Genomic DNA, 25,716 nt, shown 5'->3' on the forward strand with positions numbered 1-25,716 from the left:
TGGGAACATCTCCCTGTAATTTTAATATGTATGTAAATTTAAAATTTTGATACGTATCAGGCCAATGTGTATCGTATTGGGGCCTTCTTTATATGCCCTGAGGGGGATATTTCGGGTCAGACAATGGTTCAAGGTGTAAATGGGTCTTAAACCGATCCCCCTGAATCAGATTCAAAAAAGAAATAATAAATAAAGAAAATGTACCTACGAGAGATCTTCCTGATGTAAGAATTTTGTGCGCAGAATTATTGTTTGCACGAGATCCAGGCTCATCCATTTATCTCGAGAGGTTTTTTTTGCAAGTTGCGACATTAGTGTGAGTAGAGGTTAGAGCGCCAATAAACCGGTGGGCCAAATAAACAGAGCGTAGAGGTTAGTACCCTTTCAAAATTTCCAATCAGCTAGTCAGCTACAATAAATTGAAAATTAGACCACCAATAAACCGGTGGGCCAAAATCTTGTGACCGGTGAATCGATGACAAAACCAGGTGATTCACTGATTCGTTACATTGTCTGTTAGGCTCAGTTTGAAAAGAGTACAAATAGAAATATGTACAGTAAAATTGCATACAAAATAGAGAACGGCTTCAGTCAGTGCAATACCCGTTCGAACAGCCTTTACACAGCTTTGCATTGGGACTATTTTATTTCATGGGAATGGGGAGATATTCCTATACAAGTTGTTAAAACGGTCCTTGCACTATTAATTAGAAGATTTTGCACTCTACATATTTCTTTTTGTACTCTTTCCAAACTGAGTTCAATGCTTGTGTCATTGTGAGCATGAGACCCAGTCAAACCATTAACTGACATGGACCATTATCTGTCTGACATCATAGGTTTTCCTTTACCTGAATATTGGAGTCTATAGGGTGGTTTGTTATGAATCATCAGCCCAACAGTCAGTTTGAGATTCGTGAGTCGTGACAGTCTATTATGTCCAGTTGTTCTCAAATGGGTCCTTGAATTGTTAAACGGAGGTCCATGCTGATTGGAACTTGGAAGTTCGATACGTGGTTCAATTTGTGATATTCACTTGATGGCTCAAACCATATTATCCAAGGTTTTAAAAAACAGACCGGATACAAAACTGTCTTGGGACTAATTCTCTAGTTCGAAAAGATGGCCCATTCTGATTTAAAAAAATAATAATAAAATTTTCAAAAATAATTAAAATAAATAAAATAACAAAAAAAACGTTATCCGGGTTGGTGGTTTAATGGTTCAACCACCCAGATTAATGGTTCGCTAACCAAATCAACAATTGTTGGCCCAAGAACAGTTTTAAGGTGAAATGGAACCAATTGCCTGACTAATTCCTAGATTAACTGGTCCAACCATCCAATCCAGTCTGGTTTTCAAAACCATGATATTACCAATGATTCTATAGTTTGGAAGGCTCTTTACATTTGTTGGCATATCCAGAATTGTGCTTGAAAATAAGATTTTTTGACTCTGCGTTATGCGTGTGCCACTGTGAACCATTCACCTAATTTGCAGCATGGTTTTCGTGCCTTCATCTCCACTCATTGGTTATCACCACCACCTCAGCAGCTCATCTCTACTCTCCAGGGGTTGTATCGGGTCAGACCATGGTTCAGAGGGTAGTCGGGCATTAAGCTGACCCCTCTGAACTGATTTTGAAAAATATAAATAAAACTTCAAAAAAATACCAATACAGGCCGACAGCGTATCGGCCTGTATTGATGCTTTGAACCTTGGATAACACCTCCAAACATTGACAGTTATCCCTTCTATTATTTCTCATCTTATTGAGACTGAACAATGTAACTAGTTTTGTTGTTGAACAGAATTGCCTTATAGCTTCAAACAAAATACTAAATTATGTTGATTAAGCTCTCTCTCTCTCTCTCTTTCTCAAGGTCTCGTTGTGACGCAGAGAATACTTTGTTTTCATGGGATCTAAACCATCGGTCCCAGAGCCAAAACCTCCCAGAGTGGGAAGAAGGACCAAGTTGAATATTACATTGACTCATTGGTCCAGCTCGAACTGGACGATATCCACATTGCGGTTCACTATAGGCAACTCCACATTTTGGAAAATATGTTTAGTCTTTTTCAGCTGTAGATGTGGTATACAAGATCCTTCAATCCTACAACCGTACCTCAGTAGTGGAAGGGTTGGTTGGACCACAATTCTGGATCATTCGGACTGGGGTTAATCATTTTTCTCCATAACTAGTGTCCTAACTACTCAATGAGTTCGGATCTGCCGAACTCCTGCTCAATGCAACGACCAGTAAGGTTTCAATTCCTGTTAGTTTCTTTTCCGTTCTGTAATTTAGTTATATATATTATTTAATTTAAGTGATAAATCACGTTTTATTTCTAAAAAAACAACCCATATGAATCTTGCATTTGAAATGAGTTTTTTTTCCTCTTTTCAAGGAAGATTACTACCACCAATCGAGGTAACTACTATTTGGAGGTCATGTTTTTCTATTGAGAATAGATAGAAACGTCTCCAAAAGAATGATGCTTCTATTTGAGAAAGAAAATATGTACTATTTTAAGCAAGGTTTTTAAAACAGGATCGGACAAGGAATCGTTTTAGGGTCCGGTTCCCGGGTTGAACAGTCTGACCGTTTGAACCAAACAGACGGCCCTCTCAGACAAAAAAATAATAAATTAAAAAAAAAAAAAAAACAGCAAAAAATCGTTGTTCGAGTCGATAGTTCGACGGTTCAACCACTATACTGGACCGCAATTTACACCTCTATTCATGGGAACATGAAAGTAGAATACCAAAGTTTCATGAAATTGCATTCATGAGTGAGTGCAGAGATGCAACACTTGATCCTCATGAATCATGATATATCTAGGAAATTCATGTGCTAATAACCCAGAAATGTTACCTGCAATATTGGATCATAGAGTGGAATTGATGACAACTACAATTTACACTATCCATGGTAAATTCTATCGAAGCATGAAAGTACAATGCCAAGCAATTTCATGAAATTGAATTTCTCTGGAGTTCAGAAATTTAACACTTGATCCTCATGAATCACGATATATGTATGAAGTTTATGTGCTAATACAATCATGCATTTAACAATTACTAGAACTACTGAAGCTCAATCTGGTGTTCCTGATCCTGATATCAGCAAAGCAGATAATTTTTCAGAGAATCCTATACCATAACCATGAGAAATTTTTATCACAATGGAGGATAAATATGCAATGAACTCAAGGAATCTAGTATTTTACTTTCTTGGGCAGCTAATAATGGGCTGAGTAGTGTTCTGCACAAACAATGTTGTTATTGCACATCAACTTTGAAAATAAAACAATCATGGAGGCTCAACAAGCCCCAGATGCATACTCTGCACTGGTCATGAATCCGTCTCCTTGCTCTGTGAGAGCTTTTGTCTAACTACTTTCGCAAGTTCCATGACATGATTATCTTCACATCCTACATGCGTTAAAAGTTACTAGAAAGAATAATTAAACAAGAATCAGACTTTAGCTTTCAATTCAAGATCTGAAGTATATTTACCTAATTGAAGAAGAGCTTTCTCAAGATGGAAAAGATAGTCTCTATTGGGTCCCGAGGGGCCTTCTGCATGGACAATTTGGCTGCATAAGACAAAGTATAAGTATTGGTGAGAAAATGAGAATGCAGTACCACCAAGAAAGGATTGCGTATAAAAAAAAATGGGGCAGAATAAGAAAACAAGGATTAGCATACTTGGCCATCTCTTCTAGTGATGCAGGGCCCAAGTAATTCTTATTGGACATCTTGTCTGATGATGCTATGTACCTAAATGGGATAAGTGTGAGAAGGAATCTAATTGCACCCCTTTTAGGAGGGAAGAGTTTAACAATCATGTAAGGGCATGGTCCTTTCTAATACTTACACCATTACCCCAGAGACTTCGGGAGTTGTAGACTCTAGATCCTGAAACCATTTTATGTTTGCACATTAAATTACATGATGACAATCCTAAAAAAATGGAATTCCAATAAAATTTACATAACTTACAGTAAAGACGTCAAGATAAGCCTTCACATCATACTGCTTCTCCCTTACTTCTAAATACTTCATGTCAGACCACCACAGGAAGAATATAATAATTAAAAACAGTTGGCATGACAATAGTAAAACATCATTTTTAGCTGTACATATGAACACTGAGAGATAAGTGATGCAAACATAGGACTGAGTTGGTGCATAGGAATGCAAGATGTTGTAAACAGGAGAGAAGCTCTTTAATAATAAATGACTTATTACTGCATGAATTGTGCATATGAATACTTCATTCCTTATTCATGAACGCCAGATAGATTAACAGTGTCTTGGGTAATTTGATAGGTGCAAAACCATGGATAGGAACAAAACCCACTAATATTCAGTCAAATTTTAAAATTTCAATTGAGAATTTTCAGGCTGAAGTTTCATAATTTCAATTTCATTTCCCCATAAAGAAACTGAATCTTCATGAAACTAACCTTACTAAGACCTACTAGATCAGGGATTAGCATCAACATTCACAGACCTCTTAGAGTTTCTTCTATAGGCAATTGAAAAGTTACAGTTTGGTTTGGTGAATCCTTGTGTTGTACATCCAGTATGGGTTCTTGATTTTCACAATTAAAACTTCAGAGTCCAAAAAGAATCTCAGATTTACGAGATGGATCATTAATTTTCCACCAGAAGATGTGGTTTACTACTCTGTGTTGTATGCATTTAAATAGACTTGGATCCGAAACATAAGATACAAGGCCAAAGAACCTATTTGTTCAGAATGTATATTTTGTTGAACATGATATCAAATTAGCAACAGGAAATCACATCTTTGAAACCAGAAAATCAGGAACATATTTCTAGCGTTAGTTTTGGAGAAAAACAAAGAAAAAGAAAAGAATATGTTTTATGTGTTCTTTTCTCCTAGGAAAAGAAGAAAAGAAAAGGTGGAAGAAGATTGTGTTGATTAGACAAGATTTTAAGTTCTTCCCTGCATATTGGTTCAAGTTTCAAAGTCTTTGAGGGTTCAAGACAGCATATACCAACACATGTATTAATTGAAACCTAAAAATAAGAAAATAATAAAAAAGAAACTAATATATAAACCCACAAAATGAATATTTTAGTTTAGTAATGTCTATTTTATCATTATAATCTTAAAAAAGAATATAAAAATATTTCATAGTGCCATGTACAAATTAGCTTGGCAATTAAATAGGATGACCCTCCATGGTTCATGGGCACTAGACGTTGCCTAGGTTCCTAGGCATCACCTTGACAACTATGGTACCACATCTATTTCATTCTAGCTACATATTTGATTTGAAGTGCCTTCATGGTCTTCATAATAATCCAAGCTAATCCCAAGTTTCCAACCGAGCTCAAGTATTTCAGGCATCCAATGAAAATTCCATGAGGTTTTAAGTGTTTTTCTTATTATTTATTTGAAATGGTTGACCATTTAGTATGCATTTTTTTTTTTTTTTGTTTTGGGTTGATTCCCTCCTTCCCTCTCTCTTTGAGCATATGGGCATCCATTGTGTTACCATGGGGCCATACATTGAAGAGAGATAAGTTGCATTGATTGGCTTGTAAGTTTGTAGCTTTTAGTGTTCTAACCCAACATATTAACAAAGCCCTTGATAGCCTAATCTTTACTTAGGCATTTTTCTTTCAATCTAGTTCTTTAAAGTATACTAAGTGAATTTGGGCTTAAGTCAATATTATATGATGGACCTAGACTTAATTTTGTTTGAGCCAAGACCCACTGAAAGATTATTTTGGCAAACCTGGATGAATTTGGACAAGTTTTCTAGAACTTAGATCAAAAGAAAGTTATGTCTTGGTTCCATTTATTTCCTTGTTACTTGCTCTAATGTGCTTGGCAAACACCTTTGAAACCTGAATTTGATGCTGGTTCTTCGACTTCTGAAACGTCTACCTACATTAGGAGCTTTCTCAGCTTCTTTCAAACTCCTAGAACTATCACTTCTCCTCTATGTCTCCAAAGCCATCACATCCTTCTCGCCCCCTCCTAAACAGTCCCCACCAACCCCAACAAGAGTCACCCTCTGTTGGATCTCCATATTGTCAAAAATAAGACCACCAGCTGATTTACTTATTTTCTCTTTCATCCTACTCTTTTGCTCCAACTCTCTAAAAGCCTTAACCTCTTGTGGGGCCAAGTCATTACATTCCACAATTTAATCACAACCTTTGATGCCATTACCTCCATCCATGATGATAGCTTACATCTTGTTCTTAAATTTATGTGAATCTATTAAGATTCACATAAATTTATGCTGCTTATGGATTTGTCTTAGTTTTAAAGAAATTAGTGTTGACCCTACCTTAGAGACCAAATGGCTAAAGTTGTGTGTGGTTCCTGGGCTTTCATAGACTTTAATTGAGTTAAGAATGTGAAAAAATCATGTTTGGAAGCCTAAGAGATTGATTACCAAGCATTTTAGAATACAAATCTCTAAGTGTTCTAAGGTTTAAGTTATCAAAGTAGTAGACTACTTTGTACAGTAAAATGCTGTGAATAGTGCATGTAGTCTGTAGAGAACACTGATGTGGACCCCACTGTGTTCGTATGGCAGCATATTTTTTGTTGGTTTATTTTTGTTAGTTATGTCAGTGTTAGTTGGTAGTTATTTCAGTTTGTTATTACAGCTTCTTATTTCATCTTTATTATTAGTTTATTTTCCATGTAAGCAATAAGGGCAATTCAGCCCTTTAACAATTAGTCAACATATATAAATATTAAGAGTGGGTCGGCAGATCAACTAATCAACCCTCTCTCTCTTTTCAAAATCTCTTCGTGTGCTTATTTTCTCCCTTTCTTCTTCTCTTCTGAAATTTCTTCTTTCTTTTCTTTTGAATTCAAGACTGATTGTAGTCTTGATCAACTACTTGGTATCAGAGCCGACTTAGGAGCTCTTATGTTAGTCTAATTAGATTGACTACATGAGAATTTCCTAGCTTTAGAAGTTTTTCAACAAAGAAGGACGATCGGCTGATTCTTGGAGGTTATTGGTAGTGTGCGGCTACTACTAAGAAGATTGTAGAAGGCTGGGAGAGTTCCAGTAGTCAGGAAGAATTAGAAAAGGCTTCAGATCCTCAAGATTAGGGTTTTGCATCAGACAGAAGGTGGCGGCCAGAAATTTTCTTTCATAAAGTAAGTTTTTTCTTGAGAATAACGTCGGAAAAAATCTTGGTCTATTCTGAGAGGTGCGTCTGGAAAATCTGTTTTCTTCCTTTAGGGTTTTGAGAGAAAACCCTAAAATTCAGAACTGTTGTTGGTTTCAGATCAGATTTTGAACTGGTTTCATAAAGAATTCTGTTTTCTTTGTTCTTTGGAAGACCTAGGCCGGCTGTTATCAGTTGTTTGGGTGTTGTTTTCTATTACAATAGTTTTAAAAGGTTTTTTATTATTAATTCTTGACCAAGAATGGAGTTCAAGAATCAGGGGGAAGGTGTTTTTGGGACTAGCAATTCTGGTAACATGTCTGAGAATGTCTTTCAGATTACAACTGTGAAGTTTGATGGATCAAACTACTTAGAATGGGTTCAATCGGCCATGATGGCCATTGGGGGTAGAGGAAAACTCAACTACTTGTTGGGAGATGTGAAAGAACCAACTAAGGAGGACCAAACTTATACCAAATGAGTTCAGGAGAACTATTTGGTTATGACATGGTTGTGCAACTCTATGCAGCCACATATCAGCCGGAACTATTTGTAGGCAAAAACAGCCAAAGAAATCTAGGATTCCATGAAAGAGACTTACTCCCAACCCCTTAATGTTGCTAGGGCTTATGAATTGAAGTGTGAGGTTAACAACCTTAAGAAATGAGAGAAACCAGTCTTGGTTTACTTCTCTACCTTGAAATCTTTGTGGCATGAAATTGACCACCTAGAAACACTTGAGTGGGAAAGTCAGAAGGATGCACAGACTCATAGAAAGCAAGTTGAGACTAATAGGGTTTTTGAATTCCTAGCTGGTCTGAATCCTGACTATGATATTGTGAGACAGCAAATACTAACAAGGGACAGTGTGACCTTATCTCAAGCCTACTCCTTGGTGCATAGTAAAAAGACTAGGATAAAGGTTATGATGCAGCATCAGCCCTTCCCACCAGCCTTGGCAGCGGTTAAACCTAAGTATAGAGGTGATACAGAGAGGGTTATAAAGAAGGAAGATAAGCGGGATCTAGTGTGTGAACATTGCAAGAAACCTAAGCATACTAAAGACACATGTTGGAAGCTACACCCTCATCTAATTCCAGCAAAACTGAGGACAAAAGGGGTAATGCTCATATGGCTGTTAATACCGATTCTACATCCTCATCGGGCACAAAAGACATGCCTCTAGACACCCTAGCTGCTGTCCGGGCTGCCCTAACTCAGTTGGAAAAGGAAGTTGGGAATTCAGCTCAATCATCTCAGCCACCATCAGCTCCTCTCACATCAGCCTTTGCTCATTCAGGTACTCGGGCCTCATCTTACCATGCTTCATCTCCAGGTAACACTAAACATTGTTGGATAATAGACTCAGGTGCATCTGACCATATGACTAGCTTGCCATCACTGTTCACTACCTATCACTTATCTTCTGGTAGAGATAAAGTGTCCATTGTTGATGGTTCCCTTGTTCCGATTTCTGGAAAGGGAGACATCAAGTTGTCTAATACCATTTCCTTATCTTCAGTTCTACATGTTCCTAAGCTTGATATTAACTTGCTTTCAGTTAGTAGTATTAAAAAACATCAGAATTGTTCAGTAACTTTTTTCCCTGACCGATGTGTTTTTCAGGACTTGGAGACAAGGAAGGTGATTGGGACTGGTCGTGAGACGAATGGGATCTATCTGCTTGGAGAGAGTTCTCATTGGGAAGATCGTGAAGATAGAAAGTCTTTTGTTTCTCAGTCTGTTAGTCAGGTTATGCTTTGGCATAATCGGTTGGGTCATTTATCCTTTCGGTCTTTGAAGAGTTTGTTTCCAAATTTGTTTGAGTCTGTTCAGATGTCAAATTTGAGATGTGAGAGTTGTGAGCTTGCAAAGCATTGTATTTTATCTTATTCCTTGAGTAATAAAAGAAGTAGTAATTCTTTTGATATTGTGCATACCGATGTCTGGGGCCCGTATCACATCACTTCTATGGGGGGTATAGATATTTCTTGTTGTTTGTTGATGATTACACCCGTTTTCTTGGATTTACCTTATGCGTTCTCGAGATGAGGTTCCTGCTTTGACCCAGATCTTTCATCAGATGATTTTAACCTAGTTTGGGGTCAAAATCAAAATCTTTAGATCCAATAATGCGAAAGAATACTTTACCAACCCATTAGCCTCTTATTTGCTTGATCATGGGATTATTCACCAGAGTACTTGTCCTTATACACCACAGCAAAATAGGGTTGCTGAGAGGAAGAATAGGCACATATTGGAGGTGGCTAGAAGCATTATGTTTAACTCCAATGTGCCTATTCGTTTTAGGAGAGATGCTATTCTTACAGAAGTGTATCTCCTTAATCGAGTTCCTTCACGGGTTCTTGACAAGAAGCCTCCATTTACCCTTCTATACCCCGATAAAGAATTGTTTACTATTCCCCTTAAAACCTTTGGTTGCATTTGCTTTGTTTAGATTCTTGGACCTCATCGTTCCAAATTTGATCCTAAGGCCTCCAAATGTATTTTTCTCGGTTATGCACAAACTCAAAAGGGTTATTGCTGCTATGAACCTACTTCTGGGAGGAGATTTGTCTCGGTGGATGTTACTTTCTTTGAGAAGGTACCCTATTACCCTAGGGTTTCTCCTCAGGGGGAGAGTAGTGAGAGTGGGGTTAACTCATCAGAAGTTCCTTTACATATTCCATTGAGTGATGAGGGATGTAATATGGAAGGTTGTCAGAGGTGTCAGGATTCGAGAGTCTATCACAAGCGGTGGAGGCAGGCTGATTTTGGTCATCAGCAGTCCAAGCCAGCCCCAGTTCCTTTTACAGATCCAGATCCAGGTACCACAGTCCCTTTATCAGATCCAAGTCCCACTGAGATACCTTCCACTGTTGCTACTTTACCTCCTTTGGATGACCTTGACCTCCCCATTGAAGTCCGTAAAGGCAAACGGTGTTGCACCACATCCACAGCTCACTACATTTCCCAGTTCCTGTCCTATGATCACCTGTCCCCCTCTTATAGGTCCTTTCTCACATCCATTGCTGATATTCCTATTCCCAGAACAGTGCAGGAAGCCTTGTCAGTTCCTGAGTGGAAAGATGAAATGAAGGTTGAAATGGATGCTCTTCTGAGGAATAATACTTGGGAGCTAGTTGACCGTCCTAAAGGAAAGAAACCGGTTGGATGTAGATGAGTATTTACTGTGAAACATAACGCCGATGGTTCCATTGAAAGGTATTGAAGGGATGAGATATCCATCGTATGGACGCCCGAATCTTGCGGAATAGAATGGGAAATTTTCAAAAAATTTCTTTCCATACTACTAGGAATCGTATTCCCTATTTTAGAAAAATCATATTTTTCAATGATCAATCTTGAACCAAGAACCGAACCAGATCTAAACAAAACAGTAGGAGAGGGATATACCTGATACGGAGAAATAATATCTCCCAATGAAGGTGTTCACGCACAAGGAAGGATCCAAAGACTGCTCCCACTAAAGACGGCGCAGTGCAGGATGGAGCAGAATCAACAATGTTCTTCCCAAGAACCTAATACTTCGCAAGAATTAGCAGGACGGCACGTGAGCACAGCTTCATATCAGTCCCTTCACAAGGAACTGATATCAAGATCCAATCTTGATTTCTCCCACTGAACTGGAGATCGAACTAGCAGGTGTGGCGGCGACAGGAAGGAGGCGGCAAGAGAGAATTTTCGCAAATGTGTTGAATTCTCTCTTTTGTGATTTCAGCTCTGAAGACAGATGGTGATCATGTTGTGTCTAAAGGCTACCGCCCCTCCTCCTTTTATAACCTTAAAGGGATCAGCTCCTAATCCCATTAGAAGTTGCTGATCCAAATCATATTTGGATCAGAATTCCCTTTAAGTGATAAGAGTAAACCCTTATCTTATCTGCAAATTAGATTAGCCTTCTCCTAATCTCATTAGGAGGTTTCCAGATCTGAATCACATTTAGATCTGGACTCTCTGAGTGGATAGGGTTAAGGCCCAATCCTATCTGCTAATCCAATCTCAGAATTCGCCTCTCATTTAACTGATCAAATCAGCCCAATTCGATATGGGCTTCAGGCCCAATAAGGTTATGTGCTCACTTAGCCTTCCAAACTGCTACCCAGTTGAGCTTCCTTGTATGGCGTGGGACCCAAACATTAATCTACACATCAGCCACATGGGTTCAGCCCAGCCTTTGTTACAAGGCCTAACCGAGTACACTGTTATGGACAGTGCACCCCCTGAAACCCATCACATGGGCTCTATGGGCCCAACACTTACCCTAAGTGGTCCCTAGGCCAAACCACCTTGTAACACCCAGGGACTGTGGGCAGATGCAAGAATAGCCCATCAGGTATTACCCTAAATGGTCTTACACTTAACCTCTCAGCCCATAATGATCAAACACTGCTCGATAAGAGAGGACCTCTCCTTCGGCTACAAGGAACAGTGTTGCACTCTCTACTCACATGGATTCCGGGAATTAAAATATTTTGCAAACGTTTGGAAACCATAATATATATACTTTTATATCTCATATAAAATATATTTTGCAAAACAAATCTCAACAATTGAAATCGGTTGCCGACAATCTTGGTTTCCATCAGAGAGTGCATTCCCGATCATTATCTTTGTCCGACAAAGGGGCTGATCCTGTCACTATGATCACCCACTCAGATGAACTCTTAGACTGTCCCAACATACTCAGGTTTTGACCCCCGCTAAGGATCTCACTGATTGGCATATCAAAGACGACCCAATCTGACATCTAGTGCAGTATCATAATCGAGACTAGGGGTCAGGTGTAACTTTCCAGTTTTGCCCATCAATCTCCAAGGTCCAGGGCAATACTGGAAATCTGGTCCGGTTCAAATATTCAATTAATCCTACACTGCATGTGCCTTTGGTCTCACCCTAGTGGCTGAGACAAACCACCCCAACATTTCGTAGCACACCAGTGTCAGCCCTAGCAGGATAAATCTCCCTAGACTTATCCAACGGCTATGAACATTTTAAACTAACACGAGTCTCATGAGTGTCCAGTTTAAGGGTATCACACAGAAACACACCACAGGAACATGAATCAAATATGTACTTTATTCATTTACAATTCATTTACAATAAATTCATAATGTACATCATTCTGTTGGAGCTAAGGGCATACAATTGTCTAACAGCTCCCACTTGCACTTAGGTCCAATCTGCTATAAGCCGGAATCCCATACTTTCCACGTGTTTCTTGAACTCTTTCTGTGTCAGTGGCTTAGTCAATGGGTCTACTACATTCTCCGCTGACGCTACCTTCTGAATCAAGACATCCCCTTTACCAACAATCTCCCGCAGTACGTGGTACTTCCTCTCGATGTGCTTCGACTTCGAGTGGGCTCGTGGCTCCTTAGCCTGAGCAATCACTCCATTGTTGTCATACAACAACGGGATGGGTGATGTGTTGGATGGAACTACTCCCAATTCGTGAATGAACTTATTCATACACACGACTTCCTTGGCAGCTTCACTTATGGCAATGTATTCGGCTTCGGTTGTGGAGTCTGCCGTGGACCCCTGTTTGTTGCTTTTCCAGGAAACAACACACGATCCTATCGTGAAAACATATCTAGATGTAGACTTTCTATCATCTGGATCTGATTGAAAATCGGCATCAGTATACCCCTGGATCTGTAGTGAACTACCATCGAATACTAGACAAAACTCTTTTGTTGTTTTTCGGAGGTATCTAAGTATGTTTTTCACAACAATCCAATGCTCCTGCCCTAGGTTGGCCTGAAATCTGCTTACTACACTCACTGCCTGAGCAATGTCAGGTCGAGTGCACAGCATGGCATACATGATGCTCCCTACGGCTGAGGCATAGGGAACGTCCTTCATGCCCTCAATCTCCTCAGAGGTCTTGGGAGACATCTTCTTGGAGAGAGTGACTCCGTGCCTGAAAGGAACATTTCCCTTCTTGAAGTTCTCCATGGTGTATCTCTTGACAATTTTGTCAACGTAAGCAAATTGGGATAATCCTATTATCCGCTTCGATCTATCTCTATAGAGTCGAAGACCCAGTATATAGGAAGCTTCTCCATGATCTTTCATGGAGAATTGCTGTAAAAGCCACACTTTCACCGTAGTCAACATTCCTACATCATTCCCAATGAGTAGAATATCGTCTACATACAGAACCAAGAACGTAACATTGTCTCCACTGGTCTTCCTACAAACACAAGGCTCATCCGGATTCTGCTCAAAGTCAAACGTTTTGACAGTAGAGTCAAATCGGATGTTCCAACTCCCAGAAGCTTGCTTAAGTCCATATACGGATCTATTCAATTTACACACCATGTGTTCTTGACCTGCAGCTATGAAGCCTTGCGGCTACTGCATATAGATATCTTCAGTAAAATCTCCATTCAAGAACGCAGTTTTGACATCCATTTGCCAAATCTCATAGTCATGGTATGCTACTACAGCTAGCAGGATCCTAATGGACTTGAGCATGGTCACAGGCGAAAAGGTTTCCTCATAATTGATGCCCTATTTCTGAGTGTACCCTTTCGCCACTAGACGAGCTTTGTAGGTCTCAACCCTGCCATCGGGGCCCTTCTTCCTCTTGTAAATCCATTTGTAACCAGTTTCTTTTACCCCAGGGGGCGGATCTACTAGAGTCCAGACTCCATTGGTCTCCATTGAGTCCATCTCAGCTCTCATGGCATCTACCCACTTAAGGGAGTCTATGTCCAACATAGCTTCCGCATAAGTCACGGGATCCTCCTCACTAGTCAAGGCTTTCCACCAGGTAACTATCCTGGTCATAGCCAAAATGGACTAGTGGCCTGGATACCCGAGTAGATCTTCTAGGTTGGTCATTACCTGGAACTTGTGGGACACCTCCCACTACATCCGAGCTCTTCTCATCAAGAACAATTTCCTGATGATGATTGTCCAAGATGTAATCATTTTCCAAGAATTGTGCATCTCGACTGCAGAACACCTTCTGCTCACTTGGATCATAGAATAGGTAACTACAGAACCTTTTGGGTAGCCTACAAATAGGCAACAGCTAGTCTTGGATTCCAATTTGTCCGGACTCGTTCTTTTAACGTGTGCTAGACAACCCCAAATCTTCAAGTGTCGTACACTTGGTTTCTTTCCGGTCCAAAGATCATAGGGAGTCTTCAGAACTGATTTGGTTGGAACCCGGTTCAGCATGTATATCGCAGTCTCTAATGTGTATCCCCAAAAAGATGTGGGTAATTCTAAACCGACGAAAAGTGACCGGACCATATCCAATAAGGTCCTATTCCTCCTCTCTGAAACACCGTTAAGTTGTGGTGTAGCAAGAGGAGCCAACTGTGATACTATCCCGTTGACCTTTAGGTAGTCCCTGAATTTGTCAGAGAGATACTCGCCACCTCGATCTGATCGAAGGATCTTAATTTCTCGACCTCTTGTCTGAACTCTTAGAACTTTTCAAAGGATTCAGACTTATGTCTCATTAGGTACACGTAACCATACCGAGAATAATCATCGGTAAATGTAATGAAGTACACGTGCTGGTTACGGGTCCTAACACTCAAGGGACCACATACATCAGTATGTATAAGGTCAAGCGTACCTGTACATCTTTCAGGTTTACCGTGGCCTCTTTGTCATTTTACCATGAAGGCAAGGCTCATAAGTGGGAAGATTTTCTACAATTAGAAAATCCAAAGGACCATCCTTTACCAGTCTTGTGTTTCGGTCAATACCGATATGACTAAGTCGGTAATGCCACAGGCACGTGGGATTAATTGTATCACGCACTCTTTTCTTGGGGATATCAACCGACGTAGTTTTGGCTATGTCAGTTTCTAGAGAATGATGTAGAACATAGAGACCGCTCTCCAGTTCCCCATATGCGATGAATCTGTTATTTCTTTTAATAGTAATCGTATTACTAGAAAAAACAAAATATTCATCCGCACAGTTTTGAGACAGAAATCAAATTTCTTCTTAAATTTTGCACAAAAAGACAATTTTTAAGTACAATGAATTCTTCTAAAAAGTAACTCTACGGTTCCTATCGCTGTAGCTGCAACACTTACAGAATTCCCCAAGTAGAGCATCACTTCGCCTTCATTCAGCCTTCTGCTTACCTTGAACCCCTGCAGTGAGTTACACGCATGAGTTGAAGCCCTGGAGTCAATACACCAGGACGCAGAAGCCACCAATAAATTGGTTTCTATGACACAAGATTCGAACCTACCTTTCTTGGATTCCAAGTACTGAGGACAATTCCTCTTCCAGTGGCCGATCTGTTTGCAGAAGTGACATGCATCCAATGCCCTGTCTTTCTTCTGCTTCTTGGGTTTGGCAGCTTTCTTCTGAGGCTTCTTTGCCTTCCTCTTTTTCTTGCCCGATTTGCTAGCTTCGACAAGCATAGCCACAGGCTCATCCTTCCTAATTAAATCCTCGGCCCTCTACAACATGTTGCTAAGTTCCTGGACGCTAACATTCAGCTTGTTCATATTGTAATTCATTATAAACGGGTTGAAGGAAGGAGGCAAAGAGTTAAGGATGGCATCCACTTGCGTGCCAAGATCTAGCTCGGATCCAAGAGCTTCAAGTTCATTGATATATCCCATCATCCGAAGACAATGGTCGTGAACCTGTTGCCCCTTGGACATTTGAGCGGTCATGAACTGTTTCAAGACCTTCTGCCGAGTAGAAAGATTCTACTCTTCGTACATTGTCTTCAAACTATCCAATATGTCCTTGGCTAGTTCAATCTGATCGAACTGCCTCTGTATCGGATTGTCTAGAGAGGCAATGACATAGCAGCGGGCTAGGGAGGTTTTATCCTCCCAATCTTGGAATTCCCTCCTTCTGGCCTCAGAAGCCCTGTCGCTCGAACGCTCCGGGGCAGGATTTTTAACTACCTTATCCAATTTTTCAGATGTTAGGACCAGCATGAGGTTACGGTACCAATCGGCATAGTTCGGGCCCTTAAGCTTGTTGTCATCAAGAAGCTTTGCAAATTGTCCATTTGCCATTTTCTGGTAAAACAGCAAACATTAGTCCACAACCTAATTTGATTCATTTTCATTACATAGATATGGCTTTTAATCTATGTTTCATTTCTATTTGTTTATCTCTGAGATTTCCCTCACATAGGGTGCATGGAACCAACTGTTTCAGCTGCAAAACCCCACCACCTTTCTGTGAATGATCATATCCACTCATCATATGAGTTTTCCCTTTGGCCTCTGTCAAACAAGGTTCAGAGCCATTTTCAGGTAAACCTTTCTGTCCAGTGAGTGTTCACCCATCATATTCGTGAACACCAAGGTACCATGAGAGAGTTCCCATTTTCTGGTGAAGTCCCTCCCACATCGGTCTATGACACCCCTATCATCTTATGAAACACTCGGACAAGCCCAATAGCAAATGGATAGCTCATTTTTTGGTGTGTTTCCTCATTACTGAAGGACCCATCCTCATGCTAATGATGGAAGGCCTTTAGAGAGTTCATCTCATGAATCTCCCTATCACATGCACTCATATTTGCTGGAGGGAACGAATGATTATGCCCTAGTTTGATTTAAGTCAAGCCAAAGTGGCTCCCACTGACTTTCATAAAGTCAGATTTCGGTGGGCCCAAATCGGCTAGCGTTTCGCACGTATCCTCTTCAGGAGGTGTGGGGCCCACCACTGAGGGAGGTCATCCAATGACCAGCAGAGACACCGTGGCAATGATGTGCATTCAACCATGGTGTGCGCAAGAGCCACTATCGAATCAGAATGGGCCAAGCACTTATGGCCCATGAACGTAACACATCACACATCCATACATCACATGCAGGGAAGAATTGATCCAATCAATTAATATCTGTAAAGCCCATAATATTAACCATTAATATTATCTAGGTATATGGGCCGAAAGTAGGGTTGATCAATTTGATCCATATAGCTTTATCTGCGAGGTGGGCTTTTAGCAGTTTTAACAAATTAAAACTGGGCCTTTACAGGTTGGGCTGAATTAAATATTCAATAAATCATCAATCCTTAGGCCCATTTATGGGAGAATTAGGGCTGACATTCAGCCTTGATCGAACCCTAGATTCGGTCCAACCAGTTTGGACTAATCTGGTTCGAATGGGTCTAGGGTTTAATCTTTAATTAAAGATTTAATTCAAGAAATTAATCTGAAATTAAATACTGATAAAAGATAATCAAGAATCAGTCAGATAGGGCTGTTCGCACAATCCATCCTGCAAAACAGAGGTTAGATCATAGTTTGTAGTTTCATAAATTACAAATCGCAGATAGCGATTTTCCCATCTGCGAAAACTCCTTCCTTGTGCCACCATCTTCGATCCAAAATAAAAATAAATAGAAAACCTAATTTCTATTATAATTACATCAGATCGAATGCATATACATTCAGTTTAAAAATTATTTTACAAACCAAATGTAAAATAAAATAAATCAAGAAACTGCAAAATCGCAGGTTCACTGCGCCAATCAAGATTTCAATCTCCATGTGTACGAACAGCCCATAAATCAAGAAAATTATAAAGAACAGTTCTAAATAATGATCAAATTTATAAAATTCAATTTCAGATTAATCGCCCATTAACTGGAAACAAATTTTTCAGAAAAACCTTATATCTGCACAAATCGGGTAGAACCCCTTCTGCCCATGTGCGCAGGTTCAGATTTGATCCAATTCGGTTCAAGACTTGAACCTGGCTCTGATACCATTGAAGGGATGAGATATCCATCGTATGGACGCCCAAATCTTGCGGAATAGAATGGGCGAATTTCAAAAAATTTCTCTCCATCCTATTAGGAATCGTATTCCCTATTTTAGAAAAATCATATTTTTCAATGATCAATCTTGAACCAAGAACCGAACCAGGTCTAAACAAAACAGTAGGAGAAGGATATACCTGATACGGAGAAATAATATCTCCCAACGAAGGTGTTCACGCCCAAGGAAGGATCCAAAGACTGCTCCCACTAAAGACGACGCAGTGCAAGACGGAGCAAAATCAGCAGTGTTCTTCCCAAGAACCTAATCCTTCGCAAGAATTAGCAAGACAACACGTGAGCACAGCTTCCTATCAATCCCTTCACAAGGAACGGATATCAAAATCCAATCTTGATTTCTCCCACTGAACTGGAGATCGAACTGGCAGGTGTGGCGGCGGCAGGAAGGAGGCAGCAAGAGAGAATTTTCGCAGATGTGCTGAATTCTCTCTTTTGTGATTTCAGCTCTGAAGACAGATGGTGATCTTGTTGTGTCTAAAGGTTGCCGCCCCCTCCTCTTTTTATAACCTTAAAGGGATCAGCTCCTAATCCCATTAGAAGTTGCTGATCCAAATCATATTTAGATCAGAACTCCCTTCAAGTGATAAGAGTAAACCCTTATCTTATCTACAAATTAGATTAGCCTTCTCCTAATCTCATTAGGAGGTTTCCAGATCTGAATCACATTTAGATCTGGACTCTCTGAGTGGATAGGGTTAAGGCCCAATCCTATCTGCTAATCCAATCTCAGAATTCACCCCTTATTTAACTGATCAAATCAGCCCAGTTCGAAATGGGCTTCAGGCCCAATAAGGTTATGTGCTCACTTAGCCTTCCAAACTGCTACCCAGTTGAGCTTCCTTGTATGGCGTGGGACCCAAACATTAATCTACACATCAGCCACATGGGTTCAGCCCAGCCTTTGTTACAAGGCCTAACCGAGTACACTGTTATGGACAGTGCACCCCCTGAAACCTATCACATGGGCTCTATGGGCCCAACACTTACCCTAAGTGGTCCCTAGGCCAAACCACCTTGTAACACCCAGGGACTGTAGGCAGATGCAAGAATAGCCCATCAGGTATTACCCTAAATGGTCTTACACTTAACCTCTCAGCCCATAATGATCAAACACTGCCCGACAAGAGAGGACCTCTCCTTCGGCTGCAAGGAACAGTGTTGCACTCTCTACTCACATGGATTCCGGGAATTAAAATATTTTGCAAACGTTTGGAAACCATAATATATATACTTTTATATCTCATATAAAATATATTTTGCAAAACAAATCTCAACAATTGAAATCGGTTACCGACAATCTTGGTTTCCATCAGAGAGTGCATTCTCGATCATTACCTTTGTCCGACAAAGGGGCTGATCCTGTCACTATGATCACCCACTCAGATGAACTCTTAGACTGTCCCAACATACTCAGGTTTTGACCCCCGCTAAGGATCTCACTAATTGGCATATCAAAGACAACCCAATCCGACATCTAGCAGTATCATAATTGAGTCTACGGGTCAGGTGTAACTTTCCAGTTTTGCCCATCAATCTCCAAGGTCCAAGGCAATACTGGAAATCTGGTTCGGTTCAAATATTCAATTAATCCTACACTGCATGTGCCTTGGGTCTCACCCTAGTGGCTGAGACAGGCCACCCCAACATTTGGTAGCACACTAATGTCAACCTTGGCAGGATAAATCTCCCCAGATTTATCCAACGGCTATGAACATTTTAAACTAACACGAGTCTCATGAGTGTCCAGTTTAAGGGTATTACACAGAAACACACCACAGGAACATGAATCAAATATGTACTTTATTCATTTACAATTCATTTACAATAAATTCATAATGTACATCATTCTGATTGGAGTTAAGGGCATACAACTGTCTAACAGGTATAAGGCCCGGTTAGTTGCAAAGGGATTTACTCAGACTTATGGTATAGACTACTTGGAGACTTTTGCTCCAATAGCAAAGACGACCACTATTAGAGTTTTGTTATCCCTTGCAGCCAGTTATTCTTGGCCCTTGTTCCAAATGGATGTTAAAAATGCCTTCCTCAATGGAGACTTACAAGAAGAAGTCTACATGCAATTACCTCCTGGATTTTATGATGCAGAGACGGGAAAGAAGGTTTTTCGGTTGACTAAAGCCTTGTATGAATTAAAGCAATCCCCCAGAACTTGGTTTGATAGATTCAGACAAGCCCTTGAAAAATTCGGCTATGTACAGGTCCAGTTAGACCATACATTGTTCATTAAAAGAGTGGACTCTTCCTTGACTTTGCTTGCTGTATATGTGGATGATATTGTAGTGACAGGGAATGATAACAGTGAGATTGAGTCTCTTAAACAACTCCTCCATCAAAAGCTTAAGGTGAAAGATCTGGGAAAGCTACGATGGGTATTGAGGTTGCTAGATCTAAACATGGGATTTTTATTTCTCAAATGAAGTATGTTCTAGATCTATTGGAAGAAACTGGAAAGTTGGGTGTTAAACCTGCAGATACACCTATTGAACAAAACCACAAGATCAGTGCAGAGGGTGGAGAGCCACTTGAAGACAAAGCTATGTTCCAATGGTTAGTTGGAAAACTCCTCTATCTTTATCTCACACGACCGGACATCAGTTATGCAGTTAGCGTTGTCAGTCAATATATGCACTCTCCTAGAACTATTCACCTCCTTGCAGTTGAGAGGATATTAGCATACTTGAAGAAATGTCCAGGTAGAGGTATATTATTCAAGAATAATGATCACATGAAGATAGACGTTTATACAGATGCTGATTAGGCTAGGAGTGTTGATGACAGGAGGTCTACATCTGGATATTGTGCCTTTTGTAGGAGGTAACCTTGTCTCCTAGAGGAGTAAGAAACAAAGTGTTGTTTCTCGTTCTAGTGTTGAAGCTGAATATAGATCTATGGCTAATGATGTGGCTGAAATCCTATGGCTGAAGTCATTATTTGAGGAGTTGGGTATTGCTTATGAGAATCTCTTAATGTTGTATTGTGATAATCAGACTGTTATTAATATAGCTCATAATCCGGTACAGCATGACAGAACTAAGCATATCGAAGTCGACCGACATTTTGTCAGAGAAAGGGTTTCGTCTCAAAAAGTGTCTCCTGTATATCACCTCCAGCATGCAGCTCACAGATCTTCTCACCGAGGCTGTTCCAAGGAAGAAGTTAGAGACAGACCTATGCAAGTTGGGAATGACAAATATCTATTCCCAACTTGAGGGGGAGTGTAGAGAACACTAATGTGGACCCCACTACTGTGGTCCCCACTGTGTTCGTATGGCAGCATATTTTTTGTTAGTTTATTTTTATTAGTTATGTCAGTGTTAGTTGGTAGTTATTTCAGTTTGTTATGACAGCTTCTTATTTCAGCTTTATTATTAGTTTATTTTCTATGTAAGCAATAAGGGCAATTCAACCTTTTTACAATTAGTCAACATATATAAATATTAAGAGTGGGTCGGCAGATCAACTAATCAACCCTCTCTCTCTTTTCAAAATCTCTTTGTGTGCTTCTTCTTTTCTCCCTCTCTTCTTCTTCTCTTCTGAAATTTCTTCTTTCTTTTCTTTTGAACTGAAGACTGATTGTAGTCTTGATTGACTACTTAGTCAACTAGCCAAAATCTATAGCCAACTACCCTTGACAAGAGAGAGAAAAATCACAGCACAGCCAACTACCCTTAACAGCAATGATTCAGAAGCATTGTAGTCAACTGACAGCTCGTATTAGTCAACTAAAATACAAAGAAAAACTTCTCACATTATTTCTATTAGACCGTTTGAATTCCAACAGCTCTATCCTCCTTGGGAAATGGTTCAAACAAGTTGGACAACATTTTGAAATTGTACCAACAAAGGATTAATGAGCTCCAACATTCAAATAACAGCCAAAAAACAGTTACATTCTTGAACCTATAAAGATACGTGAGAAGAAGAAACATCTAGCAATCATGTGAAGATGGAAGGATTCTTTGCAAGTAAACCAAAAGGATTTGTGTGCTTACAAGAGTATAGATCTTCTATGTTCCCCTTGGGTTGGAAGGTGAAAACCCTAGAGCTTTTGAGTGAAGATTTGCACCATTTGAACCCTGATTCTTTCAAAGTATTATCTTGCATTTGGGCTACTGTTTGAGCTTGTGTTTGTTTCATCAGCCTATCTAAGAGGCATATTCATATATCCGAGCTTCAATGTAATATCTAATGTAAAGGAATGGTGTTCAAGGATGAAAACACTTGGAAAGGTTTTGATCAGAACCTAGAATACCAGTCGGGGTTTGGTAGAGACCAGGAAGATCTACCACTTTAGATTGGGTAAGCACTCAAAGTCCTACTGAGTTTAGGTAGCACACCAAAGTCTATCCTATCCAAGGATGTAGGAGCCTTGAAAAACCTACAATTATAAAGGCTTTATTGGTGCCCGTGAAACCCAGCTGGTTGTTTTAGTGGAAATCCTCAGAGGGTGTCTGAGATAGAGGACATAGGCAAGGGATTTTGGTGAACCTCTATACAAATATGTGTCGATTGTTTCTTCCTTCTTTGTGCTTTTCTCTATTCTTGCCCTGAAGCTTTTGCATCTACTTACACTCCTTACTCTCACTAACTGCATTACATTTGCACAAAGAATATGTTTGCAGCCTTTACTTTTCTACCTTGTTCATTTGCTTTTGATAGCTACAATATGTTGTTACTTGCACCTACCTACTGCAGTTATTTGAGTCCACTGCTCATCTTCTACACATTCTTATAGCTGAGGCATGAAACACCAGACCGAGAGATAATAGTCGACTACCCTAAAATGTGTAGTCAACCATCTATCTATCTATCTATCTCTTTCTCTTTCTTTTAGTTTTTGTTTTTTGTTTTTTGTTTTTTTTATGAGTTCTCCTCTCTCTTTCTAAGTTTTTTTTTGATAGATAACAGGACTCTCTTTCTAGGTTATTGATCATTCTTCAGTGGACAAAAAGCTATCTACTTGCTTTTCTACCCTTATTTTTCATCCCAGATCCAAAGCCCTTCTTTTACCCCCGTAAACCACATCTTAAATTAGTAGGATCCCTACCCCGTCCTACATCAATTCTGCTATTCTCTCACATTCCATACGATTTATCTGAAGATGAAGGCATAAATTTTTTATAAATAAGATTTGATAATGAACGTTGACACCTAAAAGTTCTTAATCCTTGAGTGCATGTGATGTTTTGCAAAGAAAGCCCATAACTTTTACTATCTCATGGTGAATGATCTCATTTTCTTTGCAATTTCTATTTAAGGTAAGAAACATTTCTGAATAGGACTTATCATCCTACTTTTTTTTGTCAGAATTTGAAACATTATTATTACAACCCTACATGAATGCCTACAGTACTTTGTTTTACTGATGGATAAGTACAACAGAATCTTCACAAAAAATATTAATTGGCATACTTTATTTGCAGCAAGGAAAATATCAGGGAGAAAAGAAATGAAATGTAAAGAAAGCAGTACCTGTTTGTTGAGTCTTGAGTGGCAATAATCATTTGTAATGAAAGCAAAGGCATTGGCATAAGAAACAAGCTTAAAACTTTTAGATATAGGTCATGATAAAGCAATTCAAAATCATACCTCCAACGCAATCTGTTCATCCTCCTCCCCTGAGACCTTATAAGCAACTCCCCACTATAACCTTGCAAAAGATGAGAACATGATTTTTATGTAAAGTAAAAGTGCATAAGTGGTATTGAATATAAAGCTGAAGGAAACTAACAGAAAGAATGAGAAAAATCAATTCTCCCATATATCTTTAATTCAGTGGGATAGAAAAAATATATATATTTAGCACAATGAATCAAGTAATCCAAGAACTTAAAGCAGCCATCCAGTATTTTCTACAGCCATGTTTTTGTCCAATCGTACTTTGATTTAAATTTTCTCCTCTTAGTAAAGCACCATAACTAAAATGATTATAATATGATTGTAAGAGAAAATTCCATTGGTCAGAAAGTTTGTCATTTTGTTGTTATTTGTTTTACATGTTGAGTAATATCAGTATGTAATTGATCTTCTTGTTCAAGATTCAACATCAATCAATTAACACAGACTCATTTATATTTCTTATTCCCAATCAAGTTTTAATCTTTTTTGCATGCCTCTTCATAGGATACTCTACACTGTTCTCACGCTCAGTGAAATTGGTAATTGCACAGGAACCAATGAAGGGTCATAACCTCAGCTTCAAACTCGGGATTTTACAACCTTGGATTCTGAGTTGGAGAGATTAATAGAAGACAGGAAGGAATTGAATTGAAAATGGGCATTTGGGTCATGGGTACTAACACAGATTTCGTCCTCTGCAGGATCCAATGTCACTGTTCTACCCGGGTACTCTGGCGTCCCTCGATGGTCTGTGCTGCCTGCCAAGTAACCAACACGAACCATTAAATTCAGTGAGAACTTCGTATTAAGAAACAAACACAAGTAGAGAGAGAGAGAGAGAGAGAGAGAGAGAGAGAGAGACCTTGGTAGAAGACTCGACGATAGCCTCTGATGAAACAGACAAGGCGATCATCGTAATGAAAGCCAGCTCTCCAAATTAAGGACCCATATCCAAATACCCACAACACCATCCTCGATGTCGCTGCTTTTCTCCGTCTTCAAGAAGACTGAAGCCTGCTTGGTTCAATAGAACCAAGAGAAAGACAAGGCGATGGATCCTTGGATGTTACTCTCTCCCCCCACTAACTGGTAACTGCAGACAGAGAGTAAAGAGGAGAGGGATCAGGGAACCCAATCAGCAGAGGCGTAGAAGAACAACGTGGTTCTGGTAAGTTATTCAGCGCCAATAAAGGGCGCTTTGTGGCTTTGGGAGGGCTAAGCCGAGCTAAGCTGGTCGTGCTTTGTGGCGCTCCGGATAAGCTAAAGGAACTGAGGCAAACAGCCCATAAAGCAGTGCTTTCGGGAGGGATGAAGAGCAGCGGATTCTGGCTTTCCCAATGGGTGTCAACGATTAAGCTGAAGTATTTGTTTTCTATTTGGGCGGGGGGAATATATGATACCGGAAAAGATGGTATCCGAAGAGCTTTGACCAACAAAGAGCCCTTGATAATTTTGATTAATACCATGGTTTTTTTTTATCAATTTGATTAATACCACGGTTACCACCTGATGAATCATCTCTTTAAATGACTGTTGCTATTTGTTTTGAATGTTGCATGTTTTCTAAAGAGTTATAAGGCTCAAGTCTCAATGAACTTATTTTCAATTCATTTTATTCATGATATACAATATCAAAGTCGTAATTTGGTTTGTTTTATTAACAACAGAGTTTTAGTTTATTCATGATCAGTTTTAGCTAATAATTAATTTTTTTTATCAATAACAGAGTTTCGGTTTATAATTTATTGATAGCATTCAATATTTGAAATATGCATGAAGATGATCATGCATCAAGAACCCAAATGTTGGGTTGTCTCCTTTTTTCACCTTCAACACAATTTTCTGACTATCCTCCATGTTTGCAAACAAATAAAGCAGTTCTTGCAATAATTTGATGCACCTTCTCTGTTGGAAGTTGAAACCAAAAGAGAAAAAAGCCCACTCAATAATGATGAAATTCATGACAGAAAAATTCTCCACGAAAAAATATACATCTTACTAAAAGTTCCAAGTTAGACCCATGGAACTTCACATATATTTGACAAATATAAAGATCATGGAAGAGAATTTTGTAACAA

At 39.5% G+C, this 25,716-nt stretch overlaps 1 protein-coding gene across 1 annotated transcript; it reads right to left on the minus strand.

The window, feature by feature from the left end:
• Positions 1-2,957: 2,957 nt before the first annotated feature.
• On the minus strand, positions 2,958-25,096 carry LOC148874048 (ChaC-like family protein). The gene is made up of 8 exons (XM_088963803.1): positions 24,501-25,096; positions 24,320-24,396; positions 23,609-23,662; positions 4,007-4,063; positions 3,882-3,922; positions 3,713-3,784; positions 3,521-3,600; positions 2,958-3,436 (listed from the first exon to the last, which is right to left on the minus strand). Exons 1-8 carry the CDS (start codon positions 24,607-24,609, stop codon positions 3,357-3,359), a joined length of 570 nt encoding a protein of 189 aa, XP_088819929.1. The 5' UTR covers positions 24,610-25,096; the 3' UTR covers positions 2,958-3,356.
• Between the last annotated feature and the right edge of the window lie 620 nt (positions 25,097-25,716).

The sequence above is a fragment of the Nelumbo lutea genome, chromosome 1, assembly GCF_056320005.1.
Source record: "Nelumbo lutea isolate HS-2025 chromosome 1, American lotus-T2T, whole genome shotgun sequence".
Classification (NCBI taxonomy): domain Eukaryota; kingdom Viridiplantae; phylum Streptophyta; class Magnoliopsida; order Proteales; family Nelumbonaceae; genus Nelumbo; species Nelumbo lutea.